This window comes from Panthera uncia (assembly GCF_023721935.1).
Source record: "Panthera uncia isolate 11264 chromosome A1 unlocalized genomic scaffold, Puncia_PCG_1.0 HiC_scaffold_16, whole genome shotgun sequence".
Taxonomy (NCBI): domain Eukaryota; kingdom Metazoa; phylum Chordata; class Mammalia; order Carnivora; family Felidae; genus Panthera; species Panthera uncia.
Genome location: NW_026057576.1, coordinates 15548272 through 15565919, shown reverse-complemented (window position 1 = coordinate 15565919; position 17648 = coordinate 15548272). Strand labels below are relative to the sequence as shown.

The 17648-nt window shown below is 37.5% G+C and overlaps 1 protein-coding gene across 1 annotated transcript in view; it reads left to right on the top strand.

Moving 5' to 3' along the window:
• The window catches only part of TRPC4 (transient receptor potential cation channel subfamily C member 4), a 195889-nt gene that overhangs the window by 163865 nt on the left and 14376 nt on the right, over nucleotides 1–17648 (top strand). Inside the window, exons 6-8 of the mRNA XM_049646853.1 lie at nucleotides 3385–3698; nucleotides 11643–11838; nucleotides 15093–15287. Coding sequence (XP_049502810.1) covers nucleotides 3385–3698; nucleotides 11643–11838; nucleotides 15093–15287 — 705 coding nt within the window. The remainder of the gene's footprint in view (nucleotides 1–3384; nucleotides 3699–11642; nucleotides 11839–15092; nucleotides 15288–17648) is intronic.

Genomic DNA, 17648 nt, shown 5'->3' with positions numbered 1-17648 from the left:
GGTATCTATGAGATTTTAGTTTAGAGCCTGTGAGTTGGGAGAGGAAGAATCTAGGCTCAACCTCAAATTCTGCTTTGGGAGATTTGCCACCCCTCATTAAGATCAGAGAACGTAAATGGAGAGAGAGCTTGAGGAGCAACAGAGCACGAATTCCAATTCTGACCTGTGTGCTTGAGATGCCTGTGAGATAACCGTGTGGAAAAGTCAACGAGGCGGTAGAATATAAAATATGACTGTAAGGGGAGACATCCAGGCGGAGATGTAGGACTGGGAGTCATCAGCACATAACGGACAGTTGAGATCACTGAAAACATCCAGGGAGAGTAGATAGAATGAGAAGAGAAGAGGCTTGCAAAGCAAACTCAGTTATTTAAGGAGCAAGTGAGAAAGAAGGATCTGCTAGGGACACTGGGAAGAGGCCTCACAAATGGCCAGAGGCAAACATGGAGGGCTAAAAACGTGAATATAGATTTTGTGACTACGTTTTAGAAAACAGAGCCAAAGAGAAATTTTAAATTCAAGTTAAGCTTTTAATTCCTAATCATAGGGTGTGGAAAAATACATTTAACATTGAAGAATCCTAATTTTTCTCTACAAGTTCAAAGGACACCATGGTTTGAAAGAATTTTAAAAATCTCCTTGTAAAACAATGCCTATATGTAGAAACCAGAGCTAAATGTATGCGTGAGTGACAGGAGAGAAATTAAAAAGCAGAACTTAAAAGAATGAAATCAAGAGCTAATTACTAAATGTTTATATCTCTATTTAATCCTGACAGGAAGCAAGTTTTCTGGATCAGAGAACAGACAAATTGTTTACTTACATAACAATCTTAACATTGGTCCCCCATGCTCCAATTCCCCACAGGGCGACAGATGAGAGCCAGATGCACCCTTCACATGCAGGAGTTTGTACCACAGGAGGGGAACTGGGAAATTATGAATCTCAGAGCTTATAGAGTGCAGCTGTGCCAGCTGCCCATCTTCCCCCACCACCCCCCTTCCCCAGAAAGAGAAAGACCTTAACTTTCTAAAGTAAACAAATTCTCTCAGGGGAGGCAAAGGTCCCTAGTTTTATTATCCTTAGAATCTAAGCAGATGGCTCCAGGGGAGATGTTTCCAAATCTCTCAGAAAGTCTCTATATTTAACTTCCAAGGCTTATTTGCCATTCAGACATCTTTTAACAGCCATGCAATGTTTTGCTCAGGAAGCCCTGACCATGCATAAATGTGAACAGATTCACATAGCATTGTTTCCCAACAATTACCAGAAGTGCTAGACTTTGAAGCAGACTTGGGTAATTATACTGGGGTAGAATCTAGCATCTCATGATTTGTAAAATGGAAAACCTTTCGCATGATTTTGCAAGTCCCAGCTGAGACAATTTGCTAAGAAGGGATCTAAAGTACCATATCACCATGTGATGACGGATTCTATATCCAACTGCCTCCAACTGCCTGTGAAATCTAGAACGAGGAACAGTGTCTCCAGTAGATGCCATAACATCAAAGGACCCTTAAAGCTTGAACAACATATAGTCTCTATTCATTGCTGGCCCCATCAGCCCCAGACAGAATTTATCACTTTCTCTATATTCCCACAGCACTTTGTGTTAATCTCTTAGAGCATTTTTATTACCAGGTGTCCCTCCCATCCTCATGGGACAGTAAGTACTCATTGGGAGAAAATGTTTGAGCTGTGCAGGATATTGTGTTAAACGTTATGAGGAATTCCAAGTAAAAAGATCACATCCTTAAGAATGCTTACTATGTCACATTTTGTACATTTTGAGATATAGTCCTAAGCCATATTATCTTAAAGAGAAATATAGAATTAGCTATCAATGGGGGGCTGGGGGATGTTCTCTATTTAAACGTGTGTCTTTCGGGAGAAGCAAGACAAAGAAGGTGAAGGTGGTTTTAGTCTTTGAAGGAAGAGGTGGCATCATATATGGGACAACCAAGAGAAGAGAATTAGGTAGTGGCTGATACCATAAACCCTCACTCTGATACTTGTGATAATGAATAAAAAGTATTAAGTTTTTAATTCTTCATGTGTCTTCAATGATTAGCTATTTTATGAAGTTGAGAATGTTCAAGAACAGTTATCAGCATTTAAAAATAGAAAATAATTTCCCTTTTGCTCAAATTGGATTGTTTTAAATTGTCATTCAAGCAAGAGTCTGAGTGTTGAACAAAATCAGGAGCTTGTGATGTATTTTGTCCCCGGGGAGATTAAAAGAATACTATCTATTGGTTTCAAGAGAATTAATTAACATTTGTAAAGGTCTTTGGTATAAAATGCAATATAAAAAGAATAGAAATATTCTGATATTCCAATGGGACTCATACAGGAGTAGAACTTTTTGCTAACATGATTATTAGGAAAAAGATCATGTTGTTTGGACATATTTTTTAGGGATGTGTATGAAGAAGATGACTCAATTTATTGTTTGATTCCTACACAAGTTTAATTATATATTTTTGTAACACAGTATTTCAAAGAGAATATTTGGCCTTTTTTTTTTAAGGATATAAATTTACCTCAATAATACAAGGGATAAAACTCATCTTGCTTTTCATGCAGCTCAATGTCAAGATAATTTAAAGCTGACATGTCAACTGACTAAGTCTTACTTTTTAAATAATTGCTGGTCAAAGTTTAATGTAGCAAATATTCTTTCTTAGATCACATATTTTATCTAATTAAGGAATCTTCAAAAAAAACCACATGTCCTACATATTAAATATAACAAAATTAACAATTCATTGACTTCCAGGATGGCTTCCAAGTTGGGTTTTATCTGCTTTAGGATACAACAGATACAAAGCACCAACATTTATACCCAGAGTGGTCATTCCTATTTCCAGGGCAATGGACCAGTACTTGCACTCACTTATATGGAATTTGTATCCTGCATGCATGCATCTAGACTATGCAAGTGTGTAAATACAGAAAGTAAAGCCCTTGATAATTTTGTTCAAAATGTGTAGTTTTCCTTTATAATGTATCTTTCTTTGTTATCGTGCTGCTGCTCTTCCTCATATAAAATCAGATTTTTTTTTTCCTATGTAACATGTTCCTTTTCTTTTTTTAAAGTTCCATTGGAAAGGTCGAGGTCAGATGTAATTCACTTATAAACAAACATACAAATGACAAGGACAGACCAGGAAGGTCACTTTGATTAAAGCTTATAAATTATAAATTGCTTTAATAAACTCTTATTTTTGTGTAGATGAATATTGCTGCCACCATCGTGGAGGATATCAGCCGCTGTGAAGGGCAATAGGCCACGATGCTAGATCTACCTGAAAAAGCATTCTGGCCTGAACTTGACATAGTCATATACATATGAGTTTGTTTTACTTTCTCTTTTCTCTCCAGTACAGTGCTCTGAATCCACGAGAATCTTGGGACATGTGGCATCCCACTCTAGTGGCTGAAGCTTTATTTGCCATCGCAAACATCTTCAGTTCCCTGCGCCTGATCTCACTGTTTACTGCAAATTCTCACCTGGGGCCTCTGCAAATATCTCTGGGAAGAATGCTCCTGGACATTTTGAAGTTCCTATTCATATACTGCCTTGTGTTGCTAGCATTTGCAAATGGCCTAAATCAATTATATTTCTATTATGAAGAAACAAAAGAGTTAAGCTGTAAAGGCATACGATGTGAAAAGCAGAACAATGCATTTTCAACGTAAGTTGAACAGACACTTTTATTGGTAACGCTGTGCGGAATGTAGAGTGTATTACATTATGAATTTGAACCATGACAAGTGGTTGCAAAGGAAATTGTGCTTAATACAGAAAACAGAATTAACATGGTTTTGAATACAAATGGATCCCTCTGGCATTAAATATATATATGTATATATACGTATATGTATATGTATATGTATATGTATATATATATATATATATATACATATACATATACGTATATATACATATATATATATCTCCATTACATTTATTTTAAGTCTTAGTAAAATGGCCTTTTCAGTGACCTCATATAAAGAAAAGCTGTATATTTGGTTTTAAAATGTGTAATAAGAGGAAACGTCTGCCCTAGTGGCATCTTACAAGCACATTAAAAGACAAAATATAAGTAAAACCAATCTTGTGAGAAAATCCAAGTACTTTTCGAGCTTTCCTCTGTGTTTTCCAGTTATGAAAGTCCCTTTGCTTGTTCCTTCATTCTCTAATTCCCTGCATAAAAAATGTAAGCATGTAGAAATGATCCAAAATAGGAACCCCAGGCTAACCTCGGCTGCCATCCTTATGCACACAGAACTCTCTGTGCCTTGACGCCTGATGAGCCACAGGCCTCATTCAGTGTCAGCCTCTTGCTGATCTCAGGCAGGTTTGCTGATAGCACAGACCCATGCCCCCATGTCTGATGCTCACACAGTCCTTACAGAATACACCTCTCCATGCCTGTGCCCATTTCCTTCCCACTATGACCACCACACAACTGTGCCAAAGAGTTCATTAGCAGGGGAATGAAGACACCTAGGTCCTTTCCCTCTACACAGGAACTGCCAGCGAATACATGGTTACTTCATACAGGACTATAGATCAGACCCTATTCACAGGCCATGATAGAATTTTATGTAAAATAAGAGAGTAGTCATTTCTCAAGTAGGAAAAGAACTCAACGACTTCATATAAACTAAGTCCCTGATGGCTAAAATATTCTTGTTGATTCAATTCTGTATCTGTTTTGTCTTTGATCCCAATATTAAAACTCCATTTTAATTAATCAACATCTGCTTCTTTGCACATAAAAGTTTAATCTCAGCCTTAACTTCCTCAGATCCTTTCTGAAATAGATTTGATACAAACCATGAGTCACAGAGAAAACAAAAGGTCATCCCAGCTTCCCTTGCTCCCAGCCTTGATTCTTCTGCTCTTTGACAGCAGCTGCCCAGGCTGACCAGTTTATTCAGCCTTTTCATCTTCCTCATGCCTTTTTCTGACCCTGGAGGTGAGGGATTCAATGAAACCCCTTGTAGCAATGTCCTTGTGACTAGCATGGCCCTGAATTGTGTCTCAATTTTTACATCTGAGATCTTTCCCCACTCTGTTGTGCCCCTTGACTTGGTAATTTGCTCCTGGCAACTGAGAGTAGGGAGTTACAACAATCAGATCCCACCAACCCCCTTCAAGGACCAAAATTCAGCCTCTAACAAACGTCTTGGATACTGTCTGCTGTCTGTCTCTGGATTTCTGCTGGAGAGCCCTTCTGCTCACCATGGCTTTCACAATTCCGTTGTTACTTCGTACCGCGTGCCCCAATGCAAACTGCTTGCCAAGACCGGCCCATCTCCCTAGGTTGCCATAACCTTCTGATTCCAAGCTTTGTCTTCCAGGAGGAACTTCCACACAGCACCTAGAACTGACTGACCTCCCAGGTTGTGTTTAATTCAGGGAACAGCCTTTGTTCCATGATCCAGCCCCTTCTCAGACATCTGATTTATGATCCCTAAGTTCCCAAGAATCACACTGACCTATTACCGCTTTCATGGTAAATGATTTTACATATTAAGAACTAATTTTAAGATCTGTCCAAGAAGTTCCATTGCTATGGAAGTCTGAGGCAAAATGTCTAGTATTCTTGAAGCAAAGGTATTGAACTGCTTGGCTTGTGTATTATTTTAGTGTAAATGGTGTCCTTTATTATCATGAAAAGCAACAGATAATTGCATATCTCAAATAGTATAGGCCCTATTCATTCAGCCCAAGTAAACCAGGTATTCCACCTGAATTTTTTTCTCCAGATAATAGAATGTAAACCTACAAGCAACAGATTATTCAACAACTAAAAATTACAGCAATAACTCTTAGTATTAGAATGCACTAGAATGTAGGGAATATCCTAGGCAGGTATAAGGGACCTGTCTCTGATGACTCTATTTCAACATAACTGGTGTCAGTCATTGTGAGAGGATGTCTAGCAATACCCTCGGGGCTCCCGTTCTATATCTTATTTCTTTTCTTTGGTTGGTCTTCAATTTTCTTTTTATAACTTCTTTCTATACACTTCTTTTTATAATTTATAATACTCCATAAATTTCAACGTGTTTTTTTTTTTACTATCCACTATTTCAGAGATCTTATTCCATTTGAGGATTAAGAAACCTAATACTTCATGTAGAGTACCTAATACAGTGCCTGCCATAGAATCAGATTTTAAAAAATGCTAGCTATGTTACATCTGTTTATCATTATCAGGAGATCTCCTGCCTGTATCTTACACGGTTCCTCTCTATTACTCCTTCCATTCAGGGTGCAAATGTATGCTGAGACTCTGAGCCCTGTGTTTCCCATTAGTTTCCACTCCTGTCTCTCTCCTTCCCTTTAGCCAAATAACCCTTCAAGGAAGCCTGAACAAGACACCTTGTTTTCTTCTTATTCGTTCTTCATCCAACTGCAATTTGGCTGCTGCTTCCATCAGTCCACTAACACTACTCTAGAAAATGCCTAGAGCCTCCATATCCCCACGGTCAAGGAACACTTATCTCTTTAAAGTTTATTTAATGTTTCTGCATCGTGTGACCCTGTTAACACGTTTGCTTTTGAAATCTTGCCCTCTTTAATTTCAACACCACGATGTCTTTGCACTTCATCTCTTACTCCTCTAATTTTTTTCACTGTTCTCTGAAAATTATATCGCAGTTACTGCTTTTAAATAGTGATCTTGCTGGGGCGCTTGGGTGGCTCAGTCAATTAAGCATCTAACTTTGGCTCAGGTCATGATCTTGTGGTCTGTGAGTTCGAGCCCCGTGTCGGGCTCTGCGCTGACAGCTCAGAGGCTGGAGCCTGCTTCGGATTCTGCGTCTCCCTTTCTGTCTATGCCCCTTCCCTGCTCGTGCTCTGTCTCTCAAAAATGAATAAACGTTAAAAAGAGATTTAAATAATAAATAAATAAAGATCTTTCCTTAGTGACCATCCTCAGACCATATTACAGAACCGTTGTGAAAACTCATCTGTGCTTATGGATGTAGCCCTATATGTCTGAGGGATGAGGACTCCTATATTCCTATCACCAGCACAGATCTCTCTTCCCAAGATCTATAAGTTCAGCTGCCCTTTGGACAGACTAGTCTGTGTCTTCTATGTCTCTCTGTTCATTTCCCCACCAGCAAATGGACACTTTTTTCTGCTCTTTTCAAGCTTCCTGGCTGTTTTCTCTTTAACATGGGAGAACTATATGATACTAAAGAAAACCAAATTATTTAGTCACTGAAATTATTCTACATACAATTTGAAATTAATAGTCTCTTGTTAAGGGACTCTCCTATGAGGAGAGAGGAATGGGTTTGGGACAGATATTGTCTCATTAAAAAAAAACTCCTTTCATATATATTCCTCAAAATTGGAACTGGGCAACTGAGCCCATACATTATTTGTTTTAATATTACATTATTCCTTATAAACGAAGACTAAAATATTCAGATGTGTCTTATATTAATTTATGTATCCTCATTGTTTTTATTTCAAAGGATAAAGGGAAACCTCAACTGTGGAGTACATTACCTTTTTACTTGTTCTTTCTCTCTAGTTGTAAGTATCTAACTGGAGAACAAGCTAATTTTTTAAAGTAGCAATTGAGAAATACCTTTAAAGAGCAAGAGGCAAAAATGTTACCTTTAGGAAAGCAGTGTTATAGCATCAACCATAGAAATTGCCAGGCTTTAGTCAACTAGGATATTATGCTAAGTATTATTTTATTAAGTGTGGCATTACATTCCAAACCTTTCTGTTCTTATCTCACCAAAGAATTAGTAAAATAGTTGCTATATAAAGGAAGTCTGAGAGGTAATGCAGCTAATGACTTTTCAATCAGTGGGTAATCTTGCCATCAATAGTCTTGGGAATCACTAATTGTGGGAACATTTCTAGAAGCAGTGGCTTTAAAATGTTAACTTAGATTCTTTTTTTTAATCCAAGAAACACCAAGGTCTTGATACTATGGCTTAATTAATCTATAAGTGTATGTATTTTTTTTCAGTATATGAAATTTATTGTCAAGTTGGTTTCCATACAACACCCAGTGCTCTTCCCAAAAGGTTCCCTCCTCAATACCCATCAACCACCCTCCCCTCCCTCTCACCCCCCATCAACCCTCAGTTTGTTCTCAGTTTTTAACAGTCTCTTATGCTTTGGCTCTCTCCCACTCTAACCTCTCTTTTTTTCTTCCCCTCCCCCATGGGTTTCTGTTAAGTTTCTCAGGATCCACATAAGGGTGAAAACATACTGTATCTTTCTCTGTATGGCTTATTTCACTTAGCATCACATTCTCCAGTTCCATCCACGTTGCTACAAAGGGCCATATCTCATTCTTTCTCATTGCCACGTAGTACTCCATTGTGTATATAAACCACAATTTCTTTATCCATTCATCAGTTGATGGACATTTAGGCTCTTTCCATAATCTGGCTGTTGTTGAGAGTGCTGCTATAAACATTGGGGTACAAGTGCCCCTATGCATCAGTACTCCTGTATCCCTTGGGTAAATTCCTAGCAGTGCTATTGCTGGGTCATAGGGTAGGTCTATTTTTAATTTTCTGAGGAACCTCCACACTGCTTTCCAGAGCGGCTGCACCAATTGCATTCTCACCAACAGTGCAAGAGGGTTCCCGTTTCTCCACATCCTCTCCAGCATCTATAGTCTCCTGATTTGTTCATTTTGGCCACTCTGACTGGCGTGAGGTGATATCTGAGTGTGGTTTTGATTTGTATTTCCCTGATGAGGAGCGACGTTGAACATCTTTTCATGTGCCTGTTGGCCATCCGGATGTCTTCTTTAGAGAAGTGTCTATTCATGTTTTCTGCCCATTTCTTCACTGGGTTATTTGTTTTTCGGGTGTGGAGTTTGGTGAACTTTATAGATTTTGGATACTAGCCTTTTGTCCGATATGTCATTTGCAAATATCTTTTCCCATTCTGTTGATTGCCTTTTAGTTTTGTTGGTTGTTTCCTTTGCTGTGCAGAAGCTTTTGATCTTCATGAGGTCCCAATAGTTCATTTTTGCTTTTAATTCCCTTGCCTTTGGGGATGTGTCGAGTAAGAAATTGCTACAACTGAGGTCAAGTGTATATATTTTGGATAAGTGGAACTATTCTGCAAATCTCACTTCTGATTCATTTCACTGAAGAAAAGAAAAACAGGGACTAAATCCAGAATTAATCACAAAATGTCTTATTTTTAATCTTCTTCTTTTCAAAGTCTAATTAAAAATCTAAATAAATGTTTTGCCAAAGGGTTTGCTAATATTCTCTAATAGTTAGTATTTCTTATTTAGACAGAAGCAAATCAGTATTATTCAGCCATAACCATCCATTTATTCTACATCACTGTTTCTATCTGAACATTTAAAAAAGCAACTGATATGGGATTTATGTGGCATTTTATATAATTTATTATAGCACTTACATTATGTAATTTCTAGTTCTGTCTCTGAACTGCTACTGATGTCAGGGGAAAACCATCTGAATTACATTTGTATATTCACAGTGAGAATATACACCATTTAGAAAGAAAGGACAAAGTTATTTCACATTGAACCCAAATGACACAGTAATTAATTTTAGAAACTGTCCTTAAAGTTACTAAAAATAAGGAACTTATGGCCTTGGGTCAAATTTACGTACTTCCTGAGGAAGTTTTCAAAGAATAACTTAAGAGTAGCTTTTGCCTAGGGCCAATGAATTAGATTAAACTTGCCCTGATAGTGTTAGCACCTGCCATGTAGGTTGCCCTTGAAGAATACATGGCCACCTCCTCACATGCACATCCCTGCTGCCAAGACAAAGTCTGACTGAGATGGATCAGATCAGTCTCCTTATCATTTTATGATAATTTGCTCCATTGTTGAATAGCTATAGCAAAATAAATCAATACATAATTACATTTCATATCCTATAATTAAAACTTAATTATACAAATTAAAAAAGTGAAATTATTTACTTTTAAGAAAAAAAAAGCAAATAAATTTGAGAAAAGAAACCCTGAATGTCAATTAGGATACCCTTAGATTCTCCTAGTTATACAGACCAGAAACTCGTGGATGGTTGCAAGTGCAGGGATTTGGTCCAAGAGCCATGTACAGAGGTACAGCCCTTTGATCCTCTGAACAAGGGTTGATCTTAGCAAGGGCAGAACGCAAGGCTTCAGGAAGGGCAGGAGATGACAAAGAACTGGACCACAAGATCACTGACTGCGAAAACCGGTGCTAACATGAGTCACCTACTCTGTGCATATTTTCTTCAGTGTTTAATTATTACATGGCTTATTTATTTATCTTCAGTTCTTTGTCCCTTAGTTTGTGCTGTCTCAAACTTTGGCTTTGCATAATTCCAATGGCCCTGAGGCTCCATCATAACTTCTGTCATTTCAGCCCCCTTTGGCAACTACCTCATTCTGTTAATATTGCTAAGATAAATTTTCATAGAGAGGAAATCTGATAGTGTAGGGTTACCTTTTTCATGTCAATCCAGGCCGTTAACCCCTGGCCTCATATGAATTGGCTTTCCTTGGGTCACTTGACCCCTGACATCCTATCTTCTTAGTCACCAGGCCAGATATGAGACTAGTTTTTGCTTTCATTTTTACAACATAATATGACTAGGGTCTTATTTTAGCCATTTGTCAAAGAGTTTAAAAGTTCCATTATCTTTTATTACATTATATTAAGATGTTACAACCATCCTACTGAAACCAACACTCCCTCATTTAGGTTCAGACACTTTTCATCTTATCCTGCTTCTTGGACTAAGTTAAGGAAACCTTACTTAGAGTTCATTCATTGACAGGGATGAATTAAATGTTCCCTGAAATAGAAAAAAATAGCACATCTTATTATCTGAGCATGCTGACACTTGAAATCTTACAGGATTCACTATACCCAATTTTAATTATAATTGTGGAAATCCAGTGATAACATTATTTTCAATCCTTCTACAACTGAAAAGCAAAATTAGAATTGATATTTTTCAAAGACTCGGCTTGAGGATATATCATTTATTGATCATTTATTGGCATCACTTAATGCCCTAAGACACTGGTTAGCAAGCTTTCTATGAAAAAGATAGCAAATATTTTAACTATGTGGGCCATATGTTCTCTATTGCAACTACTCACCTGTGCCATTTCAACACAAAAAACAAACATAGACAATCCATCAATAAATGAGCATGGCTGTGTATCAATAAAACTTTATTGATCCTTGGACATTGAAATGTGAATTTATAAAATTTTCATATGACACAAAGTAGCTCTTCTGAATTTCTTTTTCCCAGCCATTTGAAAAGCAAAAGCCATTCTTAACTCAGGAGCCATACAGAAACAGTCTGAGGGTCAGATTTGTTGTCCCTGCTCTAGGAAACTAAACAGCTTTCAAAGCTCTTGGGAAAATTAGTAAAACTAGGAAAATTAAGTATACTACTTATACTATATGATGGAAACAACTTTCTTTAATTTTTATTAAATTTAATTTAGTAATTCTTCAATACTTTTTATTAAGTTTATTTTTTTAATTAAGCAAATATACATAATAGGAATCAAGTTCTATTGTTATACCTTATTGTATAATTGTTCTATTAATATAGCTATTAGTGTCACTTTATCTTTATTACAGGTTATTTGAGACACTCCAGTCCCTATTTTGGTCAATATTTGGGCTCATCAATTTATATGTGACCAATGTCAAAGCACAGCATGAATTCACTGAGTTTGTTGGTGCCACGATGTTTGGGACATACAATGTCATCTCTCTGGTGGTCCTACTCAACATGTTAATAGCTATGATGAATAATTCGTACCAACTCATTGCTGTAAGTTGAATAACTTTATTTTAATTCAATATTCCCCCCCTAGAATGTGTTGTTCCTAGCCACACTCTATCTTATTTATCATAAGGAATACAGCCTGTAATTGGCTATTGATGGGACAGAACAGAATTATAATATAAATGGTTAATTAGAAGTTTCTAAACAGTATTATACCATATTTAGCTACAAACTAATCTAGTTTTGTCATATTATGGATGATTATAAAATAAAGTAAATCTGTCTTGCTAGGCAGTCATTGGCTACGAAAGCACAAGGGAAGTATGAATTACGTACAAGTGGCTCATCTCTGTGTAGCACCCTTTGGACTTTGCATTGTCTCTGTCCATTTAACCTACAATCTTGGTATAAACAAACTTATGCCAGCCTGGCAAGATACAAAAGCTAGCCTAGAGGAGAGTCTGAGGGGAAAATCTACAGTATTTTTGGTTTCTTAAATCCAGAAAAAGCAAGGTATGGGTAACCCTGAATTCTACAGCAGAGCACACAATACCATATATGTTTATTTGAAACTCTAGAATCTAAACAATTTAGTTTACTTTTCATTCATTCATTCAGCAAATGAATAAGAATTCATTTGAATAGAATGATTCTATTCTATTACCAAGTAGTATTCTATGAACTAGAAATACAACAATGAATGAGAAAGACAAAGTTCTTTATCCTCTTGAACTTACATACCTGCCGGTGGCCATTAGCAATAGCAACTAAACAAACCCATATTGGAATGAAATACACTTAAGTCTTTCATATTTATACCTGAATCAAATAGCATTTTATAAGAATAATTTATAACTATAATTTTCTCCTTAAATAACTACCATTATATTGCATCTTTGAATCTATTTCTAAACCACCAGAGTGTTATTATTGTTACTTTGAGAAACAGCATTCTGAATTTTACTGAAACTGTCTCTGTGGGGCAAGATACCTGTCACAGATGAAAAACTACATAAAACATAAAAATAGATGATTTTTATTTTCTGATTCATAAACAAAGTATTAGTGCTGGGTATACCTAGGTCCTAGGATTTGCAGGTGAATATCCAAATTATGGGGCTTCACTTAAGCATCTTGCAAGTGAGGATTTTTTAAGATAGTCCCTATGTATTTCCTTAGAAGTTCTGTATTATTCTGGTCAGTGTATTTGCAAAACATAGATTCTATTTTTCAGACCACCCTTCTAAAAAAAATTAGAAAGACTCTAATTATCAAGCTATATACAGAGAAGCTGTATATACAATTTATATCCTATAAAATATCAAACGGATTGATTTCATCAAGAAGAGAACATTACTTAATGATAGTATGACTTTTTTTGTTTTTACTGCTTTTAGGGTTTATCTTTCTAGATGATTTTTAAAGAGGTGAGAATGATCTTCAAAGCTCTGTTTTTGCTTAGCTTAAACTCTAAAACTACTTAAGAAGAGAGCAGGCATTGATAACCTGAGACAGGTGTAGCTCCCATAATCCTGTGCATAATGCCTCCTTGAAGCAAGAACATGCCAACTATTTGATTTTCACTTGGATAACAGAGGTGGTTTTGGTCATCACCAACATATAACATTTCACTTCTAGTTTTTCTACCATAGAATTTGTTGTAGACCCTCTCAGAATCCCAAACCAAGAACAAAGAAAGAGTTTACCTTTTTTTTTTTTTTTTAAGTTTATTTATTTATTTTTGTGAGATAGAGAGCCAGCAGGGGAGAGGCAGAGAGAGAGAGAGCAAGAGAGAGACAGAATCCCAAGCAGGCTCCGCACTGTCAGCACAGAGCCAGATTCAGGGCCTGAACTCAAGAAACATGAGATCATGACCTGAGCCAAAACCAAGAATTGCACGCTTAACCAACTGAGCCACATAGGCGCCCCAGGAAGTCTGCTTTGTGATAGCAATAAGAGAACACAATGAGGTTAGCGTAATCCTTAATTTGTGACTCCTTAAGAATCAGAAGGAGCAGAATCTACTCACAGGCCAACTCTTTATCAAAGTGACTATCTTTTTATTTGCTTAAGCTAATTCTCTTGACTCCCATCCTCCACGACTACAGCAAACAATATATACTTTTCTTCATTAATGCAGGATCTATAAGCTTGTTTAGAAAGAAACAGAAAGAGAACTCGAGGAGAGGAAGAGGAGAGGATAGGGGGGTGAAACCGGAGCTTCTGTGCTTCTGTCTATTGATCAGTCCCTCCAGTCAAACATTTGCAAAGCACACAGTGAATGCCACACAGTTTCTGGATATGCTGATTCCTGTTGAAAGCACAATCTGTCCAGTGTCTAGATGAAAATCTCTATTGCTCAGGGTAGAAATGTATATGCAACACATGCATTCATTAGCACACAACCATTTAAGAATATTAGAATGAAGCATGGTCTAATGTGATTCTCCCACTCTAAAATCTGAGTTCTTCCTTACAATATCAATGGGTTAAAATGAACTATTTTGATATGCCTAGTTTCTACCACCTCCTACTTCCCAGATTTTCTGCTTCAATCAGATTTGTGGCTAATTTAAGAGGGGACTGGCTGCCCTATCTCTAATTGCCACAAATGTTCTGATTTTTTCTAGGAGGTTAATAAAGTGGAATGATTAATAAATTATGAAGGGTTGCAAACAGCCACTAACCACAGTCCTGTCTGGTGCTATTTGGACAAGGCTATGTCAGGGTTTGGTGCCATGTCAGAGGCCCCATTCTACATTTGTTAGAGGAGCTTCTGTCCTAATTTGTGCCTGTTGCCTAAAGGTGGACAAGAATAATTCACATAGAAACACACCAACTAAGACTTTTCCTGGAAACACCAGAAGGCTAAGCCATGAGCATCCATAAAGGTGACACTGACCTAGACCGGGATTCAAGACCTCGGGGAAGATATGAAGGTCTATTTGTGGTCAGAATCTAGTGCACTTGGGCTAATGTAAGCCTGCAGTGCAGGAAATGAAAATTCGTCTTCAAGTCGTAACTGATCACTGCAGGCTCTTTAACATGGAATTCTTTTAGACGTCTGTTTCATGGAAGAAGGAAGGATAAAAACTGACAAGACTGCTGTGACTCTTTACCAGGGTAAACCATCATCTGAAATGTTTAGATGACTACCTCGAGGAGTCAGTCTTGTTTCTATAAGCAATTTAATTAATATTACAAGAGCTGCTCCAAGTCAGGTTACAGGCTCCCTGTGAGGTTTGTCTCACCTTAGTAATTAAGAAACCTGTCAGCAGTTGTCATATTCTCCCATTCAGGACCATGCAGATATAGAATGGAAGTTTGCTCGAACAAAGCTTTGGATGAGTTATTTCGAAGAAGGAGGTACTCTGCCCACTCCCTTCAATGTCATCCCGAGCCCCAAGTCTCTCTGGTACCTGATCAAATGGATATGGACACACCTGTGCAAGAAAAAGATGAGAAGAAAGCCTGAAAGTTTTGGAACAATAGGGGTAAGAACACAGCATGTTAGTATTAGTCTTTTTTTTGATTGTGTATTTAAATATATTTGTATTTCTTGTTGGATAGTTTTGCATTTTTAGCCTTTTGTTTTTCCTGGTTGTGTTTGGTGCCCTTTTGTTTGCACAGCTACCACATCTAAGACACTGTTTGAGTAACTAAGAGTTTTTCCTCCAAACCCATTTCCTCCAGTGAGGGCAGTCACTGTTACTTTAGTAGGAGCCCCACCTGACACAGGCCTCTCCTGGACCCAGCGACCGAGGCTTGGGGAGCTAACACATTGTCTCTTGGTACCCTAATTTCTGCTCTTTTCAGAAATGCAATCGCTGGTTGTTTGTGGCGTTACTTGCTCTTGTCTACTCTCTCTGGATTATAAGGGAAGGGGGCTGTTTCAGTCTCTCATATTCTTAGTGCCGAACATAGGCTCTGACACACAGCATATGATGCTTGACAAAAACATCTCGACTAAAGGATTAAACGGGGATTATAAACTTAAAAATGCTGCGCCATGTTCCAGCACAGGGACTTCAGAATATGTTGAGTTGTTCAACATTTTGCTTCTACACCTAATCATTTTAAATACCAAGAAGTTGTGTTTTTAAAAAATGTTAGGACTATTCGGAGCCATGCTCCTGTTAACAGTATCAGATTAAACTTCCTTTGGAAGTTCCTTTCATACTGGAAAGCAAGAGTTCAACTGGTTCCATCAGAAGAGATGGGGACTAAGGACTTTGTTCCGGCAAAACCACTGACATGGGACAAGTTATTCCTCATTTCTTTCACACTTAATTTCCTAATTTTCAAAGTTCTCATAGTGACGTTTTGAGAATCCATACTCTAACGTTCATTATTTGTTTTGACTTGCTCAGAGAAATTGCTTTGGAAGTATTTTAATATGCCTTTACATTAGAATCACCAAGTAATACTAGTTACTAACATTTTTAAATTTGTTTTTAATTTTATTTAAAAAGGTTTCTGTTACTTATGCCCTAAGTGATCCTTCCCACTCATTAACTTCATTGCCCAATAAGCATTTCTCTCAGCATCAAATGGGGCTTTCTCCACTGATAGTGGCCTTGATTTTGCTGTCATGTTAGTCACATTTAAAAAAAATTTTTTAACATTTATTCATTTTTGAGAGACAGAGAGTGAGTGGTGGAGGGGCAGAGAGAGGGAGGCACAGGATCCGAAGCAGCCTCCAGGATCTGAGCTGTTATCACAGAGCCCAACACGGGGCTCGAACCCACAAACCATCATATCATGACCCAAGCCAAAGTCAGATGCTCAACACACTGAGCCACCCAGGCTCCCCAGTCACATTTCTAATTCTAAGGATGAAATTGACCGGCAAGAACATATACAGCATATAGCAGAGAGGTGGTTTTGGGAAGTAGTTACATTCTTTTTTATAAATTCCTACTCCAGAAACTTGGAGGACTAAAGTTTGTGCATATATCTGATCTTAGAAACCAAAGTCAAATTATGATGAAGACTTAGGCTGCAATACTCATACTGATAGATTTTAACACTGACCTTAGAAAGAGTGAAATTATTTTACTCCAGATGTTTGAGTAAAAAATTTTAACAGATGTTTCTGCTATAAAATAGGTTTAAACTATTTAAAAAAAGGGTGTAAAATAAACATAATGCCTGAGATTTAATAAGCAATTATTGCACACATTCTATGTGCCAGCCAGTAACTGAGCTAGGGATTGGGGGTAGGAGTAGGTATAAAGGCATGGTTTCCATCCTCGAGCTCATCATTTCTAACATGGGACATACAAATATGAGAACATATTACTATAGTACGTGTTATATATTTAACATTACGATATGTTACATGCAAAATGCTATGACAACATTGTAAGACATAATGTTTTCCTTGAGATAAACAGAAAAGGGTTTCAGGGAAGCCAAACTCTGGCTTATTCTCTTCCACATCAAAATATACTTGTCCCTTTTCACATCTTATTCTTAAATTCTTCAGAAATGTATTTACTCAATCCCTAGAAATATACGAATGATTAATATAGTCTTATGCTGTCTGTCATAGGAGTATTTAGATTTTTAAAAAAATTTTTTAATGTTCATTTTATTTTTGAGACAGTGAGAGACAGAGCAGGGTCAGGGGAGGAGCAGAGAGAGAGGGGGACGCAGAATCCGAAGCAGGCTCCGGGCTCCGAGCTGTCAGCACAGAGCCTGATGCGTGGCTTGAACTTGTCAACCACGAGATCATGACCTGAGCCAGGTCGAATGTCCAACCGACTGAGCCACCCAGGTGCCCCAGGAGTATTTAGATTTAAAAAGAGTTTCTGGGCCCCAAGATAAAGTTCACACACAAAAGAAATTTGTTT